Below are 22,834 nucleotides of genomic sequence, written 5' to 3' on the forward strand. Positions count from 1 at the left end.
GGCAAGCCTTAGACAAATGTGTGGCTCCCTCCTCCTAGTCTATGTCTGGATAATTAGAATCCCCCATTATGATAACACTTCCCATCCCTGCTGCTAATTCAAATTGTGATAGGAGATCTTTCTCCCCCTCCTCCCTCTCTTCCCTATGGGTTAAGGTGCCTATAGCATACTGCCAGTATTATTTTCCCCTTAGCTTCAGCTCTTTGAAGCTCTACCCATAAGGATCCCACCTTCTCCCTAGATCCCTTAGTGATGTCATCTCTCACTCACTTGTACATTATTCTTGATATATAGGCATACCCCTCCCCCTTTTTTACCCTCTCTATCCCTGCGATAAAGAGTTACCCCTTGAATGGTTGCCAGCCAATCATGAGAGCTGTTGAATCAGGTCTCTGAAATTTCCACAAAATCCAAAACCTCCTTGTACAACAGTATCTCTAGTTCACCCATCTTGTCCACCAGGCTCCTGACACTGATGCTCATGCCACGTTGTTTAGACCAGTCACATACTATCCTCTTATTGGGTGTTCTGAGTTTGCAACTAGGACTTGTTACTATACATTCCTTGGGTTTATGTTCATGAATTTGTTTTCTCTTGTTCATTCTGTGTAATGCATTATGAGATGATTCAGTTTATTAAAGGATGCTGTAGAATTACATTATAATATAGAGAACTGCATTATTTTGCCATATATTGATGTTGGCCTTATTTTGTGCAGACTGTGACAGAGAAACACAAGTTAAATGTTCCAGAGACAATGACTGAGGTGCTGGATGTCTCTGATGAAGAAGGTGAGTTTCAAAACCCATTGTCTACTGCTGCCACAGTCTGAATGTTATATACATGTTTTTTGCTTGTAATCTAGCATTACCTAAAAAGAACTGCCTTCTGTATGCCTCAAAAATTCCCAAACTTTTGTTAAGTTAAAGTACACCTGCTATTAGAGATATATAGGAGCTGTCATTGTTGGGCCCATTTTTAAAATACTAGCTGACCAGTCACAGTGTACGTGTATGTCAAAAAGTGTCAGATTTCTTATTTGTATGTGTGTATTCTGGGTCAGTTACTGAATGTAATGAAGCAAAAGCATCAACAGGACAACCAGACAACTAGTATTTTTGAAAGGTGGAGTAAAAATAGCAGCTAACCTATTGCTGTCATGACAGTGGTACTTTGAGAGTTGACATGCTGCTGTCAATTCCTGCCAATATTTGCCATAATTCTCAATGGTTTGTGTTAGTAGGCACAAGAGAGAGAGGCCAGTTAAGCCATATGACAAATACCTCAAATTCCAAATTTCACCTGACAAATACCTCATGGGAAGGTATGGGAGAGGTGTAGAGTATGTTAGAAGATGTAAAGTTTGGCTGATGTTCATGTAGCACTTGCCTTGCATTCAATAATATCTGGTGTAAGGATAAACTTCCAACAGTAATGAAACGTATATGTAAGTATTATTTTGTACGTTTCATAAGGAAATAATAAAAAGTATTAGGACTGCTATACTGGCATACACCAATAAGTTAAGTAGTAGCTTGCTATAAAGAGGATTATTATTAGCTGCTGTTGCCTAACATTTGATTCAGCTTCATGGTCAAGTAGGTGGTATGATGACTGTGAATATTGTTCCAGGAAGACTGATCCGTAAGTGGATGATGCACAATGTAGTTGCGTCAACAAATGGCAGAAGCAGCCGTAAAGACAGGAATAATATTTGGAGTGCAAAAGCCAGAGAGAAAATTTTTTTTGGATGCATTACTTACATTATTAAAAAAAAATGTTCGGTGCCAGTCATTGGCCTGTAAGAAACACAAATGCCCTGCAGAGTTATACTGTATTTTGGTGTTTAACCAATAACTATCGACAACCCATTCTATAGATGATATAAAGCTTAAAGCTAAAGCTGGAAACCATTTTAGTCTTTAGAACAGTTAATTTTAGAATTATCTAATTATTATTAATACTAAATTATTCTCTGGAGGTACCCTTTTATAACATGCAGGGGTATTAAATGGTCTGGTAATTGCTATTATTTCCCATTAAATGATGAGATTGTAAAACAGCACACAGTTTTTCATGACATTATCACAAGCAACTAACATGCCTATCCTAAAACTGTGGCAGCTATGCCATTATGTAATGTTGTTATTTCACTGTATAGTTGTATGTGCAAAGAACTTGGAAAGATACACATGTGGCACATTTCCATGAACTAGTTTATTTTCTTCTTGTACATTGTTATTTCTGCATTCACATTTCCTCAGCAACTTCAAGAAACAAGAAACTCAGCATTGTCTTTTATGAGATATCCACCAGGGTCTTTTATTATCTCTACAAATTTGTTTCACTTCTTTTACAATTTGAAATGTGCTTTGTGCAGCTTTTAAATTGTTTGCTGGTGAGCTCCTTTCTGATGAAGAGCTTCTTAGTGAGCAAGGTATTGGTGTATGCGGAATATTGAGGAATGCTGTGATTTTGAAGATTTGCAGTGATTTTGACAGAATGTGTTGACTATTGCATTTTCTAATAATACATTCTCAATATAATATGCACAGGAGATTAAAACCAATTAACCACTAACAATGGCAATGTGTGTAGTGGTACCTAAAAAAGACTACTTGTCAAAAGCATGCTGTATAATAAACATAACACCTCTGTTCATTGCCCTATACGTTGTATTAGTTATATTGTTAGTCTGGTTGAAAAAAATACACAAGTCCATCTAGTTCAACCAATAAAAGGGAAAAATTATTTATACAATCCTATATACACATTCCTATACCCATAGTTGATCCAGAAAATGGCAATAAACCCTGCAAAGCTGGATCCAATTTGTTCCAGCAGGGGAAAAAATTCCTTCCTGACCCCCCAATAGGCAATCGGATATTCCCTGGATCAACTTTACAGTGCCTTGAAAAAGTATACATACTCCATGAAATTTTCCACATTTTATCACGTTACAACCAAACGGGTAAATATATTTTATTGGGATTTCATGTGATAGACCAACACAAAGTGGCACATAATTGTGAAATGGAAGGAAAATGATAAATGGTTTTCAGATTTTTTTACAAATAAATATTTGAAAAGTGTGGCATGCATTTACTCTGATAACCCTAACTAAAATTTAGTGGAACCAATTGCTTTCAGAAGTCACCTAATTAGTAAATAGAGTCCATCTGTGTGCAATTTAATCTCTAGATAAATACAGCTGTTCTGAGAAGACCTCGGAGGTATGTTAGAGAACCTTAGTGAACTAACAGCATCATGAAGGCCAAGGAACACACCAGACAGGTCAGGGATAAAATTGTGGATTGTGGAATTGTGGAAGTTTAAAGCTGGGTTAGGTTATTAAAAAGTATCCCAAGCTTTGAACATATCACAGAGCACTGTTCAATCCATCACCTTAAAATAGAATGGAGTATGGCACAATTGCAAACCTACCAAGACATGGCCATCCACCTAAACTGACAGGCTGGGCAAGGAGAGCATTAAAGCTTGTAAACTCTCTAAAAATAAAAAATAAACAACTTGCAAAACAAAGGCATAATGAGCTTGTATGCTTTGCATACAGGCTTATTATGAAATACTTACCTTAGATCGAAACTGTTGCAGTCGTCCCCGTACACCACTGTGACTGGTGACATGTCTCCTGGAGTTATTTCCTGGTTCGCAGGCTCCAGCGCTGTGATTGGCCAGGGCCGCAATGACGTCACTCCTGCTCATGCGGGCGGGAGCTGCCGGTCATGGCACAGCTATTGAAGAAAAGACACGAGGAAGCCATTTCTTCAGCACGCATGTGCCAATGACATCAACACATGCAGATACAGTGACTATCTCCTAAACGGTGCAAGTTTAGGAGATATTCATCATACCTACAGGTAAGCCTTATTATAGGCTTACTTATAGGTAAAAGTGGTAGTACAGGGTTTGCAACCACTTTAACCGCTTAAGCCCCGGACCATTTGGCTGGCCAAAGACCAGACCACTTTTTGCGATTCGGCATTGCGTCGCTTGACAATTGCGCATGCGATGTGGCTCCCAAACAAAATTGGCGTCCTTTTTTTCTCACAAATAGAACTTTCTTTTGGTGGTATTTGATCACCTCTGGGGTTTTTATTTTTTTGCGCTATAAACAAAAAAAGAGTGCCAATTTTGAAAAAACGCATTATTTTTACCTTTTTGCTATAATAAATATCCCCCAAAAATATATAAAAAATTTTTTTTTTCTCAGTTTAAGCCGATACGTATTCTTCTACATATTTTTGGTAAAAAAAAAAGCAATAATCGTATATTGATTGGTTTGCGCAAAAGTTATAGTGTCTACAAAATAGGGGATAGTTTTATTAATATTTTTTTTTACTAGTAATGGTGGATATCAGCGCTTTTTATCATGACTGAGACATTATGGCGGACTCGTCGAACAAGTTTGACACATTTTTGGGACCATTGCAATTAATACAGCGATCAGTGCGATTAAAATTGCATTGATTACTGTAAAAATGTCACTGGCAGTGAAGGGGTTAACACTAGTGGGCAATGAAGGGGTTAATATGTATCCTAGAGAGTGTTGTAACTGAAGGGGGATGGGAATGTGCAGGGAAACTAACAGATCGCTGTTCATACTCTGTATGAACAGACAATCTGTCAGTTCACTGCTCAGAGAACCGGAAACGGTGTGTTTACACACACAGCTCCCGTTTCTCCGTGTGCCCCGAGAGATCGCGGTGATCAAGACCGCCGGGCACATGCATTGGCTAGTGCCCATTTATGTTACTGACATAGCATAATGGTGATTTGCGCAGCTGAGCCAACTAGTACAACTGAGTACTGAGTACAACTGCGGCGGCTGGTTGGCTAGCAGTTAATCAGAGAAGCAGCTAAGAGGCCCATGGTAACTCTAGAGATGCTCCAGAGAGCCTGTGGTATGCAAAAAAGTGCATACCAAAAAGTGAAGCACAAAAAGTGCACAGGATGTACCCATAATCCTCCTCCAAAGAGAAAGGACCCTAGTCCTGATCCCCGGGGGGTTAGGCTCCCGACGGGGACTGGTGTACTTCACATGGTCCATCTGGCTGAAACCAGATGGATCCTGTTCGCTGGGAGGTCTGTCCAAACAGACCAACCCAAGTACTAGTTGGGACTCCCCTGAAGGGAGATCCCATGAGAGAGGGCAAACCAAGCCAGAAGGCCATGTCCACCCTCTCTCAAGACTTTCATGGCAGGCCCGAGGACCTACACCCTTCTAACCACACAAACGTGTATAACACCCATCAACCGACAAAAAAATGACAAATGCACATAAAGGTGGGGAAAGGGGAAGTGGATAAAGTGCATGAAGTGTCATTGTGAAATACAATGGCCGGCCTTCCAGCCCGGAATAAAAATTCCTCTGGTCCGAGCCAAAAGGCCCGGCCCAAGAGGCAGATGTGAAAAAAGTGTGATGGTGTAGTGACCTAGGTGCCAGCAAAACTCAAAGTGATACCCCACTCACGGTGAAAATTACTGCACCCCTGAATTGCCACTCCAGGAGCATATACACCACGGGCTTCTTTTGTGACCTGGCTTTTGGCCAGACCAGTGCCTCTCCATCCTTATCAGAGGGTAATCCTTCCAGCTTTCTCTAGGGGAGACCTATTAATGGCCCTCAGTTTGTTGAGCAGTCCGGGTTCAGCTCTCCCCAATACTAACCTTCCAGGTTACCATTACACCAGTGGATTTACATACTGGATTTGCATACTTACAGCTGCCAGTGCTATACCCTAGGCATTCCAGTATATGCAGTATATATCAATATCATTAAAATCAACATTGAAGAGTCTCCATAGATACGAATGCTAAAGAGGCTAGACTTGGAATCTGCAGCCATGGATCCCACAGTCTGTGAAACTTATGAGGAGTGCCCTGTTGCAATAGAATTAGCCTTTCTTTAAAGAGGAAGTAAACCCTGATGAGTTAACTTCCTCTTTTTTTCCCTGCAAAGGTAAAGCATAATGGACTACTATGCATCGCATAGTAGCCCATTATGTGTCACTTACCTGACACAGGAGCCAGCGAAGTCGCCGCTGTCCCCTGTAGTCCGCCGCATCCATCTTGCTGGTGGCGTCTCGCAGCTCCGCCGCTGTCATTCGGCGAAGCCGCGATGACGTCACTCCCGCGCATGCGCACGGGAGTCGACAAATGCGGCAGCTCCATTCTTGGAACTGCCGCGCTCAGTGCGCCTGCGCGCCGCTGTCTACGGCGCATGCGCCGTAGACAGCGGTGCCCGTTTTCGGGCAAATATCTCCTAAACCATATAGGTTTAGGAGATATTGCTTGGACCTACAGGTAAGCCTTAATCTAGGCTTACCTGTAGGTCAAAGTGGTTTGTAAGGGTTTACAACCACTTTAAGTAGGGTTGTGTTGACTTGCGTACGCCAATCCTCAAATGTATGAAGAAGAGCGTAAAGCTATTTTTACATTTACATTTACAGTGCATTTTCAGGCCAGACATAACAATCTAGATATGGTAGTCCGGGCCTGAGGTGTATATAATTTCTCATCCAAAAATCCCAGTATACAAGTCAATTGGTCATGTTGTAAAGCAATCTGGAATGTCATATTATTAGTGGTAGTAACACAATGCCAATAGCGCACCAATTTAGGGTCTTTCCAGAGCATCCGCAGGGGATTTTCTGTATCTGGGACAATCTGGATTCTCTACGGTGCCATTGATATAATTTCTATAGCATTCAAGAAGCCCCATGTATGAAAAAAAGTTGGGATAATCTTTGTGTTAATAAAAGGAAAACAAGTAGTATCTGTTCCAACACAGCTTGCCGTACCACTTCATCTAAACCAGCAATATGTTTATCCCATCCTTTCCTGCCAGGGAGCTGTTGATTACCATGGGAACTATCCAAGGGATTCATACATGGAAAAAAATGAGGCCTCTCTTATCTATAGTATTAGCTAGTTGATCCGTAGGTGGTGAAGCAGTCTAAAAGTAATCTGCTCAAATTGGGCTGAAAAGGCATGACAATTCCCGTTGTATATTGTGAAAGGACTTGCCTTGTACACACGGTCGGACATTCCGACAACAAAATCCCTTGGATTTTTTCTGACGGATGTTGGCTCAAACTTGTGTTGCATACACACGGTCAGACAAAGTTGTCGGAAAATCCGATCGTTCGGAGCGAGGTGACATTCATTGTATACAACGGGACTATGTATTGGCCAATAGCCAATAGCTTACATCTCATAATTTATTCTGAGCATGCGTGGCACTTTGTCTGTCGGAATTCTCTACAAACAATCGGAAAAAGCCTGATGGGATTTTGTTGTTGGAAAATTGTAGATCCAGCTCTCAAACTTTTTCCATCTGAATTTCCTACGGGAAAAGTCTGATAGAGCCCACACATGATCGGATTTTCCGACAACATAATCAGATCTGACCTTTTCCGTCAGAATTTCCGATCGTGTGTACAGGGCATTTAAGTGGTCATTAACATATAATTGAAATAGTAATTTGGGCACCCCTAGTGTACCCCTGGAGTACCAGTCATCGAAACCTTGCAATTAATTTTTTTCCTCCTAAGCATCTTCCCTCCCTAGTGGGTAAATAATTTGATACCCCATCATACCTCAGTATGCACTTCATCTCATCCCAACATGGACATAAGGATTAAAGCAGGATATTGAGGACAGTCCCAAAGCCCACCCACCTCCAACTGAGCCAAAAGAGATTATCTACAAGACTGTGATAAATGGACAGCTTGCATATGATCTACAGCAGGGATATGCAATTAGCGGACCTACAGCTGTTGCAAAACTATAACTCTCATCATGCCTCTGCCTCTGAGTGTCATACTTGTGGCTGTCAGAGTCTTGCTATGCCTCATGGGACTAGACTAGTTCTGTAACAGCTGGAGGTCCGCTAATTGCATATCCCTGATCTACAGTATCTCACAAAAGTGAGTACACCCCGTCGCATTTTTGTAAATATTTTATTATATATTTTCATGTGACAACACTGAAGAAATGACACTTTGCTACAATGTAAAGTAGTGAGTGTACAGCTTGTATAACAGTGTAAATTTGCTGTCCCCTCAAAATAACTCAACACACAGCCATTAATGTCTAATATGCTGGCAACAAAAGTGAGTACACCCCTAAGGGAAAATGTTCAAATTGGGCAGAAGATTGCCAAGACCCTGAAACTGAGCTGCCGCATGGTGGCCATACAGGACAGGTTCCACTCAAAACAGGCCTCGCCATGATCGACCAAAGAAGTTGAGTGCACATACTCAGTGTCATATGCAGAGGTTGTCTTTGGGAAATAGATGTATTAATGCTGCCAGCATTGCCGCACAGGTTGAAGGGGTGGGGGTCAGCATGTCAGTGCTCAGACCACCACCACTTCTGTCACTGATACCCCCCACCACCACTACTGCCACTGATACCCCCACCACCACAACTGCCCATTCCGCCATCCTCTATGCCCTTACGCATGGGCACAGTCCCTGCTCACTACGCCCATCCTCTTCGCCTGCTCCGCCCATCCTGTCTGTCCTCCCGCACAGGCACAGTCCCTGCCTGCTCCGCCCATCCTCTCACAGGCCCCACCCATCCTCTCTGCCCACCCTAGCAAGACCTGATCCCATCCCTCATATCAACTTTGCCACTGATACCCCCCACCACCACTACTGCCATTGATACCCCCAACACCACTACTGCCACTGATACCCCCCACCACCACTACTGCCACTGATACCCCCAGCACCACTACTGCCACTGATAGCCCCACCACCACTACTGCCAGTGATACCTCCACCACCACTACTGTCACTGATAATACTGCCACTGATACCCCCACCACCACTACTGCCACTGATACCCCCCACCACCACTACTGCCACGATACTCCCCACCACCACTACTGCCGCTGATACCCCCCCAACACTACTGCCATTGATACCCCCCACTACCACTACTGCCACTGATTCATACCCCCCACCACCACTACTGCCACTGACTGATACCCCCCACCACCACTACTGCCACTTATTCCCCTCACCATTACTGCCACTGATACCCCCACCACCACTACTTCCACTGATAACCCTCACCACCACTACTGCCACTGATTCCTCCCCCGCCACACCAGATCACCACTAGTGCCACTGATACCCCCCAAACCACCACCACTACTGCCACTAATTTCACCATTGCTGCCACTGATCCACCTACACCACCACGACCGCTGCTACTACTAATCCCATCCCGCAACCACCATCCTTGCCACCGATCCCATTCCCTCCCCACCACTGCCGCTCATCCCATCTCATCCCCCCAACCACTTCTCTCGCCACTAATCCCATCCTCCCACCATCGCTGCCACTCATTTTGTCCAATGCCCCCCACCACTTCTACTCATCCCACACCCCAACCACAACCTTTGCCACTGATCCCATTCCCCCCACCACCTCTGCCACTCATCCCATTCAATCCCCCCCACTACTGATCCCACCCCCCCAATCATCACCCAACCACCACCATTGCCACTGTTCCCATTCCCCCTCACCGCTGCCACTAATCCCATCCCCCCACCACCACTACTGCTTCCACTGATCCCATCCCCCCACCCCCACCGCTGCCACTCATCCTCAGGAGAGTAACTACAGGGGTCACAATTGCAGTAGCGCACATGTAGCCCATATACACCTGGATGGGGGGCATATAGAAGAACAAATGCACTCCATTTTTCTCCTGCAGGTGCTAAAAGCCTTCTTCCTCTCCCTCCCATAGGCTTTTAGTGGCTGCAGGAGGAAAATGGGGATTTGTTCCTCCATATGCTGCCCCTCCTATCCAGGTCCTGCTGCCCCCAGTATCAGTGGGAAGGTTCCTGGCCAGAGGTCAGGGGGGCCCTTTATGGTTTCTTGCACCGAGGCCCTGAAGGTTCTAGTTACGCCACTGCTTGTCAGCATTATTTATTCCTTCCAAGCCTATACAAATACTAAGCAAAAAAAAAACAGGGTGTAAATCACTTTAGCAACCTAACAATAAATAAAAACACAAGAAAAGTTTGGAGTCTATGGGCAAGCCTTCTATATATATATTTGATTATATTGCTTTTTGTTTGTATACGCAATTAAATATAGCTTTGTGATATATAGTTATGGGACTAATGTAAAAACATGTATAAAAAGACAACCAGGCAGACCAATAATGAATTAGTGCAGAGAGTAGTTCAAAATCAGGACTGTATCCCTATGCTGAGGCCCCACCTAAATTAACAGGTGTGGCTAAGAAGTTCGCTTATAGGCGAACTAAACCGGTCAGCGTGATGTCACCACCCAACTCTGGTGATCCTGCCTGACCCACTCTCCCACCCTGCCCAGCTAGCGGGGAAGCAGGCTGGCTTTGCAGGACTTCAATCTTTCTGGGCTATTGGACTATGAAGTAGGAGCTGGCAAGCACGGACTGCACACAGCATGAGGATTTGAAACAAACCCCCTCCTTCTGTGAGACATGAGGTGGTAAGCATGCTGATGTACAGAGGCTAAATGCTGCCCTGTGAATGCTATATGGGACTTGTGTGTTGAATCCTCATCAGTCTATACATATATCCAGTGATATCTGGCTGTGAATCTCCTGTTGTGGAGTTGACTTATACCAAATTACTGTATGTGACTGGTTCTGCTGTTTATTCATAGATCCTATCCAAGATACATCTAGCTACTCCCATTTCCTTCCCGCCCGTGTCTCCTCATCCAGCCTGTATTACCCTCATTATGGTTTAATTGAACATTCAGCCTCAGCGGCATTCTATGTGGATTTCTACTCCCTTTTGATAGGTAGATTACCAGAGTTTTTGTCTCTGTGGATGTAGGGGCTTTACTGTTTGAATAATCTCATCCTCTCCTATCCCACTGACTGCGGAAGAGAACATGTATCCCCATAGACTTATTGCAGTGTGGACTGAATGTGGTGGTTGTATGAGGTGTGCTGCTGGCAGGTCTCTGAGGCCGCGTACACACGCGGGGACTGTTCGCTCAACTTTGTCCGCTGAACAGTGTTTCGGCGGACAGTCCGCTCGTGTTTGGGCTTTCAGCGGACAGTTTCAGCGGACAGTCTGACGAACAAAGTTTTTCGGAAATTCCGAAAAACTGTCCGCTGAAACTTGGTTTGAGCGGACAGTCCGCCCGTGTGTAGGCTTGTTCGTCAAACTAAGTCTCGCGCATGCTCAGAAAGAATTTACACGCCGAAGGTTGCATTGCAGTGTATAGGACGTCGTTTTCTAGTCCCGTCGTACGTGCCGTTCACGTCATCGCGCACGGTTTCAGCGGACTGTTCGTTCGTCGTGTGTGGGCAAGTCCGTCCATGCTAATTTTGAGCGGACTGTCCGCTGAAACTGTTTGACGGACAAAGTTGAGCGAACAGTCCCCGCGTGTGTACGCGGCCTGAGTTGTTTGACAATGTTGTAATTTTTAATGTTTGCATCAGTGGTAGTTTTTTGCACTAATTCATTTTAACCATATTCAATAAAGTTGATTTTATAAGTCCATGGTGTTCCTTTATAAGTTTTCTTGGTGATCTCTAATCCCAATTTTTTTCATGATGGGTGTAATGTGACAATAGCAACGATTTTTTAAGTACCAGTATTTCTGTTTTCTTTTTGATTTTTTTACAACAGATGATACAATGACCGGGGATGGTGGTGAGTACCTGCGGCCAGAAGACCTAAAAGAACTAGGAGATGACTCTCTGCCAAGCAGCCAGTATTTGGATGGCATGACCTATTTGAGGTACAGCTTGGAAGGTGGACGCTCAGACAGGTATGGAGGAATGACCATTGTGTTTACATGCAAAATAGAGTTTTTGAGATACGGTACTCTGTTTAATGAGCTTGGACAATACCAGCTGAAATGTATTCTTTAGCTGTGAAAACCGAGAAAGTGGAGGCCAATGAAGTTTTAATCAAACTGGCAGGAATAGAGTAGCTGTTTATTACAAGTGGGTACAGAAAAGGCCCTCCCTATGCCCAGCTGTCATTTAACAAAAATAATCATTCATAAAACTTCAGCCTTCCATTTTCATAACAGAGACTGACAAGAGAGCCCAGCTCCAAAACTGGAAGTACTACCTCCTCACAAGTTGCATGTGTTAGAAATCATAAAACCACTATTCAGTGTTTATTGAAAAACACCCATCTACATCTAGATCACAAAAAACTGGAGTAAAAAATTAATTGCAGTGCTTCCCAATGCTTGTGCAGCAGTCATACCTTGTAGTTTATCACTTTATTTAAATGGGTATCCTACTAGCATACCTTGTAATGTGTAAAGGTTTCTTACATATGTTTTTTATAGTGTAGGAAATAAATAGACTTTTAAAAAGTGAGTATAATTATGTGACAGCAGTGTCATAGATGAGCTTAAATCAGATCTTTTGTGAAGGTACATTTACCCGTGGGTGATATCTGATTGCAGCATATGATGTATTTTCTTTTTCTCTGCAGTTAGCTTTATGGTTTGCTAAATTGCTGTTCTAAATTCAGAGTCAATACCTAGAGTTTATCTTAACAATGGAGACAAAGCTGAGTAGTTGGTGACTAATCCTATATATAGCATGTTGTGTTTCTGTCAGTCTAAAAAAAAACACCTGTTTGGCATTTATGAATATATTTAATAGCATAAAACACAAACATTTATTGCATAGTAGAAATTGTAGTGGTGTTACGCATTAAAGCGTTTGTTATCCTAAAAAAAAAAAAAAAAAGTAACACAATGGGGTTACAACCACTTTAAGATCCAATAATGGGAAGGACACTAGCACTCATCTAAAGAATCACATACACAGTAAGTAATAAATAAAGAAAACCTAACATACAATAACAGTAAACTTTCTCTGGAAAAACAGTCTATATGTAAAGTACCTCCATCAATGAACAGCTCCAGAAACAAATTTACTTCAGAAAGCACTGTAACTGAGCTATACAATGGGGGTTGATTTACTTAAACTAGAGAGTGCAAAATCTGGTGCAGCTCTGCAAAGAAACCAATCAACTTCCAGATTTTTTGTCAAAGCTTAATTGAAAAAGCTGAAGTTGGCAGCTGATTGGTTTCTATGCACATCTACACTAGATTTTGCACTCTTCAGTTTTAGTAAATCAACCTCATTATGCTCATAAATGGAGCACTTTAGCTGACTAGCACTGTTAACTATCAGCTTGAGCCCCTTCGTTTCACCAATTATGTTGACCAAAAACAATATATTATGAGATTTAATATGTCTCTAATATAATTTGGTAAATGAGAGTTCTTGAAAGTGAAAGCTTCAACACAACAACAGAAATGTATTGGTAAATAATATGAAGGTCTAAAACGAACAAACAGCCACCTATCTAGTTACTGGAAAAGGAAGCAATATTATTGTGCTCTAAGTACAAACAGTAAGAAATAAAAGACATAAGGCAAACATTTAGATAAGTACCAGGGATAAAATATATTCCATAATTATTTTTGAACTGCGCATGAGGGCCACATTCTGGTAACTGGTGTTCCAAAGACTTCTAACTTCTCCATCTAATCCCTTCCTCTAGTTTGTACTCTCCTTCATTAGTTTTCATGGAGTGGCTCTAATTGGTGGGCATATCTATTCCCTTTATTCAAATCTTACTCATTCCTTTTAGAATTGGCGAATTCCCACTCCCCTGTATTCAGCATTACTCTATCCCCTTTATTGCAAATCCTTACCACACTTTTTGGAGGGAAACTTAAGTATGCACACGTTAGCAAGCGTTTATGGGGGAAAATTACATATTTATGAAAGGATGGCCTCCCTCATTGCATATCTAAATAAGGTGATCCTTTGAAGTGGATATATGAAAAACAAACCGGTTCAGGTCCCATTGTTCAGATAAACATACTCAGGCATTGAACTGTCTATGAAAAGCTTTCTCACATACAGTAGTAATTATTAGAATATTCAACTTGGTGAACAGCTACCCTCCATCTTCAGAAAATAGACATATCAGAAGACATATTACATATGCACACTGATCAAACTAAAATATATTAAATACAATGCTCTTTTAGTGGAGATTTCACATAAATTCATTATCTAACACCACTCATATGGAGTGTACTCAAAACCCAGTGAAAGTAAAGAAACGTTTAGAATCCCAACTTTGGGCCTTAGGTGTAAAGTTAATATTTTGTATATTTGTATAAGTGTATATGTTAATATTAAAAAAAGCTCTTTAGTTAAGGAAAAGCAAAGTTTATGTAATTTGTAGCTTGAAGCATATACATTTTTTTATGTTGAATGTATAGTATTATTCTGAGCAACCCACAGTCTACCATTACAAATATTTGAAATATTTATTTATAAAATGTAGGAAGAATGTTCAGCAATTAGGAATAGAAAAAAAAACAGTTTCACTAACATCACCACCACATCCATTTTACTTATGTTAATGGTTCATTTTAACTACCCAACTATTTTTTTTTTCATAGATTTATGCTCTACTTGTTTTTCTCTGACTAATGCGATAGTTACCCTTCATTTCTTAACACTTTTTCTGTCATTATTCCCTTTGTTTTCCTCCCTTCCATCTTATATGGATTTAATCCCACAGTACTATGCCTAGGTAGGTATGACATTGCATGATATGACTGTTTCCCCTAGGTTCACCCTGTACCTCCTGGCATACAGTATATGTTCTTCCATAAAAATGCTAATTGTGACCTTCGCAGCACTACCTCTACGTTCTGTGTTAACAAGTCACTGTGCTACATATTGAGCATTCAGTCTTCGATGTCATATACACACACACACACACACACACACACACACACACATATATATATATATATATATATATATATATATATATATATATATATATATATATATATATATATATATATATATGTGTGTGTGTGTGTTTGTGTGCATTAAGGATTATATACTGAAAAATTAGCTTAGTGAATACGATGATTACTGAAAATTCTCTAGTTTTTAGCAGATCAACACCATCAAGTAGTACTATGATGTGAACTTCCCAACGCAACCTCTTTCACAAATGAGGCACCAGAGCATTGAACAAAAAGTTTTAATATTTTATCTATTTATTCAAGTTATTAAAGTTTTTTGGGCAGTCATTTATTCCATAGAGATAGTCTATGCATTGTCTACTCCTGCTATACATACACAGCATAGATATGTATTTTATCTTAGTTGTTACCTATAATATCAGAATTATTTAAAACATATATAAAAACATATATAAAAACTAAAGGCCATTTAGTTTTTTTTTCTCTTTTTTCATAGATTTGAGGGTCACTTTAATGATCACCCTTTTAGTAAACTACTTTTAAATCTTTAGGGCTGTCTGTTCCTTCTAAGGTTTGGGGTGCTCTTTAAGTTTATATGAAATAAATTTAGGTTTATTTTTTTTATTACATCATTTCAAAACAATTTTCTTATTTATCTAGATGATTTAATTTTTTTTTTTTATAGTGATGGCTTTTAATTAAATGTTTTATTCACAGTTTCTTGTAACACTCTTAATGTTGTCTGTTTTTGCAGTTGTGAAATCTGTACTCAGCTTTTGTGTGATGCTTTATATGCTTTATTTGTGTCTTTGGCATCAGCATCATGTAAATTACTTTAAAAGAGCATGAAGCTGATTCAATGTTAGTGCAGTTTGTATCTTCCAGGGGATGTTCTGCATGTATTATACATGCGGTTAACCTAAAGTTACTCTTTGTATACACATTTATCCAAAGGTAATTGTTTAAAGATTTTCATTCTCTAATATTAGACCACATGCTGTATTAAGGTTCCTGTTTTCTGATGCCATATTTTACCCATATCAAACTGTTTTATGTTTATTTTATTTAATGCATTTAAATGTGGTCTTTTTGAGACTTTATAGTCTCCCCTGGAAGCTGCATAGATGCTAATTGCTAATGGTTTCATTCTCTGGCTTGTCCTTCCATCCCACCTTCCCAAACCCAACACTACTGCTGATGTGTATATGTGTGAACCGACCAGCCTGCGATCCTTCAGTTCAGACAGGTCCCACATGATGAGCCATTCCTCATACCTCAGAGGCAGTGCCATGATAGATGATACTGTTATCATACCCCATGACCAGGTGGGTACTTTTATGAACTTTTTGTATTTCCCATTTAATAAGTGAGATGTTTTGAAGTTTTAAATGAAGAATGGTGATTTTAATTAAAGTGATTGTAAACCTTATTTTATTTTTATTTTTTAAATAACAAACATGTTATACTTACCTGCTTTATGCAGTGGTTCTGCACGGAGCAGCCCCAATTCTCTTCTTCTCCATTCCCTCACTGTCGCTTCTGGCTCCTTCCCTCTGCCGAGTGCCCCCATAGCAAGCCGATTGCTATGGGGTCACTTATGCAGGCTCGCTCCTGAGCTGGCTCTGTGTGTCCATTGACACACAGAGCAGGGGGGGAAATCAATGGGTCCCAGTCGCCTACAAGTCAGATAGAAGTAGTACAGGAACCTTTTCTGAAGTCGGAGCACCTTCAGTAGTGTGCATTAAGACAGCTCTCATTCACTTACATAGATTTTTACATGTAGCGCGACTTAAGGCGACTAGGGGCGACCTGAAGTCAGATCTGAGTCGTCTCTGTGTGAACCGGCTCTAAGGGTTGGGGAGCATTCTAGCAATTAGCTAGAGCACACAATACTTGGATTCCTCCAGCTATCCTACAAGCTAGAACATTGTCAATCACTCCTCCCATTATCCACACACACCCACATACCAGATACACAACAAACTGTAGCTTGCCACCACCTAGCAGTTTGTCCACAGACTGGTCTGCTAGGCAACTACATACACACACACACAGATTTCCGACTGACAGATCTGCTTGTTTACAATCTGCATGCAATGTAGCAACACACAGTGCAATTGCATACACATTGGCAATGAACTTACATAGACACTAAAATGCAAAAAAGACAAAAAGGACATACAGAATTGGCTATTCACTATGGAAATAAAAGGGAATAAAAACAGGAGCATGTCAGAACATCCCCAATTCACCAGTCAGAGGGTCGGCTCCATATGAATCACCCCACCTCAATTTATTGAAATATAGATGGACTTTAGACCTTGGCCAATCAACCCTGGGGGATGTTGATGTCCCGGCCCACAGTACAGTTTGTATTATGAGGTGACCAGGGTCAAATGGGCCCTGGAAAGTTCCAATGGCTGGGTCATGGTTTGGGTTTTTCTTACACCAGTGTAAGTCTGATTGCGACGGTACCAATCACTGCCAGGTGCCCTATAACCATTTTGTGTGTTTCTTTGGGATTCTATATACCCTACAAATACAGTTTTACATGTATAGGTAGCTCAAAAATATGTACAACCAGAAGGAATTATTTCTGTTTCCCTGCAACTAATATTTCTATGACAATATTAGTATGATAATATTGGTATTATATATGACAGATAAAATATATTTCTCAGATCTGTTGATATAAATCAAAGCTGGCAGACAGTCCGGGGCCTTCTCACTGTCCCCTGTTGGTTCTTGTAGATGGAATGACTAGGAATTTTCTTTCGAGGCTTCGGGAAGGTGGCAATCCCTGTCTACTCAGATGGGATAATTTTATTGGCATCTAGGTCTCAACTCTAGCCTAGAAGCTTGCTCTGCCCTTTTCAAATGCTAATAGAAAAAAAAATATATATATATATGAGCAATTACCTTTTAATACCACAGAATTAAACTACATCTACAATCACACTACTTCTAGGGATCACATCACACCTCGGTTATTGGAAAATTGACCCTACTTTTACATTTATGTTACATGAAGTGTTATGCCGCGTACACACGATCAAACAAGCGGGTTGAAAAGTCCGGCAAACTCAAGTCCGCCGGACAATCCCCCCGTGTGTAGCCTCCGGCATACTTTTTTGCCCCGAAAGTACGGCGGACTTAGAATGTAGTTTTATACTCCAATCTTCCCGCCGGACTCGCATTTCGGCGGACAATCCGGCCATGTGTATGCCAGTCCGCCGTACTTTTGAAATGAAGGGACTTTTCCCGCCCGGAGAAAAGTCCGCTCATTTCGAGCGGGTCTCCAGGTAGGCGGGGCCCGCGAAGGAGACGTCGCTGGCCCCGCCGCCTGGTATGGACTTAAAGGGGAACCCCAACGCCGAAAAAAATCGGCGTGGGGGGTCCCCCCAAAGTCCACAACAGACCCTTGTCCGAGCACGCTACCTAGCCGGCCAGGAAAGGAGGGGCGAGCGAGCGTCCCCCCCTCCTGAGCCGTACCAGGCCGTGTGCCCTCAACATGGGGGGTGCCTTGGGGAAGGGGGGGCCGCGCGGCCCCACCCACCCCAAAGCACCATGTCCCCATGTTGATGAGGACAAGGGCCTCTTCCCGACAACCCTGGCCGTTGGTTGTCGGGGTCTGCGGGCGGGGGGCTTATCAGAATCCGGGAGCCCCCTTTAATAAGGGGGCCCCCGGATACCGGCCCCCCACCCTATGTGAATGAGTATGGGGTACAATGTACCCCTACCCATTCACCTGTAAAATAAAGTACAAAAAAAAACACAACACACAAGATAAAATAATTTATTGCACAGCTCCGGGGGTCTTCCGTCTTCGAGGGTCTTCTCACCGGACTCCTCCGCTATCTTCTTGTAGCTCTTTTACTAGCGGAGGAGCCCGGCATTCTTCTTCGTCGCCGCGGCCTCTTCTTCCGACTTCGGGGGTCTTGTCCCCCTCTTCGGTTCTTCTGCCGGGCCACCGCGCCTTCTTATAGCTCTTTTACAGGCTTCTGTCTTCTGTCGCCACCGCCGCCTTCCGTTCTTCTTCTTCTTCTCCTGGAGATGTTGACTCGACGTTCTCTCCGGCCGCAATGCCAGGGACCCGCTGCGCTGCCACTTATATAGAGACAAGGGGCGGTGTCACATGGGTTGATGTCACATGGGTTGGTCACATGGGTTGATGTCACATGGTATCCTCCAGGACTGTGACATCGTAAGGGGCGGGGTCACCATGTGACACCAACCCATGTGACATCAACCCATGTGACACAGCCCCATGTCCCTATATAAGTGGCAGCGCAGCGCGTCTGTGCAGTGCCCTGCATGCACTTTTATATTATAAATACGGTTTTTATGGCTGGAATTTGGAGATTGTCCATAGCAACCAGAAAGTGTCCCTTTTTCAGTGTTTTAGGATTTGATTACATTATTGAATATTTTTTATTATTATTTATTATATTATAAACTTTATCATACCCCGGGATGTCTACTAGACTCTGGTTTGAACAGATTTAAGAGAGTTATTCCTAAGAATTACAGGACTACAATATAAAACGCCAAATTTCCATGCAAAATAATTGTACCGCTTTCAGCACCTAAAACCAGACTGAATCATACCACCAGGGAGGTTAAATGACTTTTTTTCCTTTAGAAATGTCATTTTGCTGTCAGACTGTTCTAAACACGGGAAACATGAGCCCATTTATAGGCATACTATAGACACCCCCCAGGTACAAAATTTAAAGGAATATTACACTTTTATTTTGTTTCACTTTAAGCATTATTAAAATCACTGCTCCCGAAAAAACTGCCGTTTTTTAAAACTTCTTTTGCATTGATACATGTCCCCTGGGGAGTGAGTTTCATTGGGTGCATTAAATTCTAGGACTTTTAGAGCACAAGAGTGTACTTCCTGTTCTTCCTGTTGTTCCTCTAAAGGAGCCTGGATGGTCATTAAGTGATAATGTCAGCTCAGCGGGCACCATTTTGGTTGATATAACCACAGAAATAATTTAATGTGTGGTATGTTCTTAGCAATATTTATTAAACAAAGATGCAGTTGTTCTTTAACCACCTGAGATCCGCGCTATGGCCGAATGACGGCCACAGCATGGATGTGAATTCCTGGGGGGCCGCCATATGATAGCCTCCCCTGTGCGCACTCCCTGCGCGCGCTGTGATCATCGAGTCACTGACACTCGTGTGATCACCAATCTGAGTAGGGGGCCAGTCCTGGCCCCTTACCACGTGATCAGCTGTCAGCCAATGACAGCTGATCACATGATCAAAACAAAAGCTCGGTGATCTTTTTTGTTTTCCCCTCACGCTGACAGTGGAGGAGAAAATAAAAAGCTGATCACTGGCTCACCTTAAAGGGATATCGGTCCTGAAATGGAAGAGGCAATTATGCCTCATAATTGTCACCTATCAATGCCCACAAGTGCCACCTATCTATGCCCACCAGTGGTGCCAATCAGTGCCACATAGAAGTGCTGCCTATCAGTGTAACCGATCAGTGCCCATCACTGCCACCCATCAGTGCCCACCACTGCCACCCATCAGTGCCTATCACTGCCACCTATTGGTGGCCATCACTGCCGCCTTATCAGCATACATCAATGACAGACAAAAGTTACCCGTTTTAAAAATCGCACAGGTGATAAAATACAATCGAAAGAAAGCTTTACTTGGGGAAAAAAATTATAAAAATTTAATTTGGGTACAGTGCTGCATGACCACGCAATTGTCATTCAAAGTGCATTAGTGCTGAAAGCTGAAAATTGGTCTGGATAGGAGGGGAGGTTTAAGTGCCCAATAAGCAAGTGGTTAAGACAGAGTTGTCCTGTAAGACCTTGGATAAAAATCATTTGCATTACATGACAGCTATACAGGCACTGCCTTTGCTGGTTTCTTGGCTCTTATTTTGAGCACAGAGTACAGTACGTTCTGAGATGCTGTTAGGCTGGCCATAGATGGTTCGAATCCTGCTGAATGGGCCAGGATTCAAACCTTGTTTGGGCAGGCTGAAAGTACCAAGTTTGATTAATCAACTTGGGTACAACCAACCCTTGGTTGCAGGAAAGAAATTTGCTCTGTCTATGGCCTGCCTGAAGCAAGTAAACAACAAGATAATTAAAACTTTCAGAAGAGCCTGACTAGACAGCATTCATGTTCCTCCCAAGTAGGTTTTCTTGATAAATTTCGGAGATAAGTCATAGAATTGCACCTTAAGTTTTATATAATGAAAACAAACTTTGTACATTTTTCTGCCCTGAAATTTGAATATATTATAGATTTGGAAGGCCAAAGATGAGGGATCTCTGACCAATAAATCTAGGTTGTGGGAGATTAGCTGTTCTTAGTTTGAATTAAGTGCTGCCAAAATGCGTTGCCATCACGACTCAGTGCTAGATTTCAGTGCACACATAATAAAGGCCACCTTGACACTATGCCTGAATTTACAAATACATATAAAATTATGGCTTAAACATAGCAACATGTTTTTAAAAACATTAGCATATACTGATGAATATTTACATCAAGGCCTGTACATTCACTTTAGGTTATACTGGTGCAGAAGCCATTAAAGTGCACAAACTAGGTTCCAGAATCTGTTTGCAGCAGAGAGTATATTGTTCAGATTTATTTTTATTCAGACTGTTATATCATAAAAAGTCATTGTGTTCAGGGCTTGTTATTGTTTTACAAGGTGTGTACTGGACTAATAGAATTAAAGGAATCCTGTGGGGCAGGGCTCAAAATTTCAAGTTGTGAGCTACTGGCTAGGCCTTAAGAGTTGCTCGCCACCAGTTTCCACACCCAACCCCTACTCTGCCCTACCCCTAATTCCACCCCTAAACACGCCCTCCTAAATTATCTCATGATTATCTCGTTAAATATTTTATGCAGAATTAAGTTAACAACGTAAATATTAACAACAACAACACCTGTACAATATTAACATAAAGCAATGTAAACATAAAAGGAAAACAAGTGCTTTACATTAATAGCCAATTCCCCCCCCCCCCCCACCAATCTATCATACCTATGCCTCCAATTCCACGCCCCCTCCCCCAAACCATCATACCTATGCCTCCAATTCCACCCCCTCCCCCCAATCCATTATACCTATACCTCCAATTCCACCCCCTCCCCTTAATCCATCATACCTATGCCCACATTTCCACCCCTCCCCCCCCAATCCCCCATTATACCTGTGCCTCCAATTCCAACCCCTCTCCTCCAAATCTATCATGACTATACCTCAAATTCTACCCCCTCCCCCAATCCATCATATCTATGCCTCCAATTGCACCTGTCAATCCATCATACTTATGCCTTCAATTACCCCTACCCCCCAATCTAGCACATCTAAGCTTTCAATCCCCTCCCCCTCCTCCGAGCACACCTCTTGTTCCATCCCCCATCATACCAATGCGTCCAACTCCACCCCCCCCATCCAGCAAATGTACTAATTCCAATCGACCCCCAGCACACTGTCATTGCTGTTCTTCTGGTGTGTTGCGGCCGCGGGTCAGGCATCGGTGCACACTGAAGGCGGCAGACACTGAGGGAGGGAGGGTAGTCAAGAAGGTTTGAGCCTGCCCACTTAGGACAGCCTTACCAAGGAAACATGCAGGAGGGGGAGGTGGAGAGAGGCAGCCCCAGGTGGCTGTATGGTACTCATTGAAATGCCCACGCTGCGAGCCTGTGTGGAGTGGAAATTTTAAAGGGCTGCTGTGGGTTATTGCTACGATCCCTCCAGATGCTGACAGGATCAGGATCCCCTCAAGATCCACCACCCCAAACCTTTCTTCTATATCCTGCGCCCTAAATATTTAGCCAGAATACACTTATTTAAATTTGTGTGTATATATATATATATATATATAAAATATATATATATATATAATCAACTTCCTGGTCTCCTGACAATCAAAGCTGTGTGACACAGCTGTGTAAAACATAGGACTGGATGGACAGAGCTACCAATCATTTGCCAGGATTTAACAGCCTTATATGT

The 22,834-nt window shown here is 42.2% G+C and overlaps 1 protein-coding gene across 35 annotated transcripts in view; it reads left to right on the top strand.

Moving 5' to 3' along the window:
* Positions 1–22,834, top strand: part of ANK2 (ankyrin 2) — a 749,119-nt gene that overhangs the window by 614,580 nt on the left and 111,705 nt on the right. For 17 of the 35 annotated variants that reach the window (XM_077476764.1, XM_077476769.1, XM_077476760.1 and 14 more), the window contains 5 exons: positions 720–792; positions 2,382–2,438; positions 11,676–11,817; positions 14,622–14,633; positions 16,043–16,145. In XM_077476764.1, coding sequence (XP_077332890.1) covers positions 720–792; positions 2,382–2,438; positions 11,676–11,817; positions 14,622–14,633; positions 16,043–16,145 — 387 coding nt within the window. The remainder of the gene's footprint in view (positions 1–719; positions 793–2,381; positions 2,439–11,675; positions 11,818–14,621; positions 14,634–16,042; positions 16,146–22,834) is intronic. The other 18 variants (XM_077476782.1, XM_077476788.1, XM_077476753.1 and 15 more) reach the window with 3 other exon arrangements.

Source organism: Lithobates pipiens, unplaced genomic scaffold, assembly GCF_037356315.1.
Source record: "Lithobates pipiens isolate NorthernLeopardFrog02 unplaced genomic scaffold, aLitPip1_a1.2 Scaffold_13, whole genome shotgun sequence".
NCBI classification, from domain to species: Eukaryota; Metazoa; Chordata; class Amphibia; order Anura; family Ranidae; genus Lithobates; species Lithobates pipiens.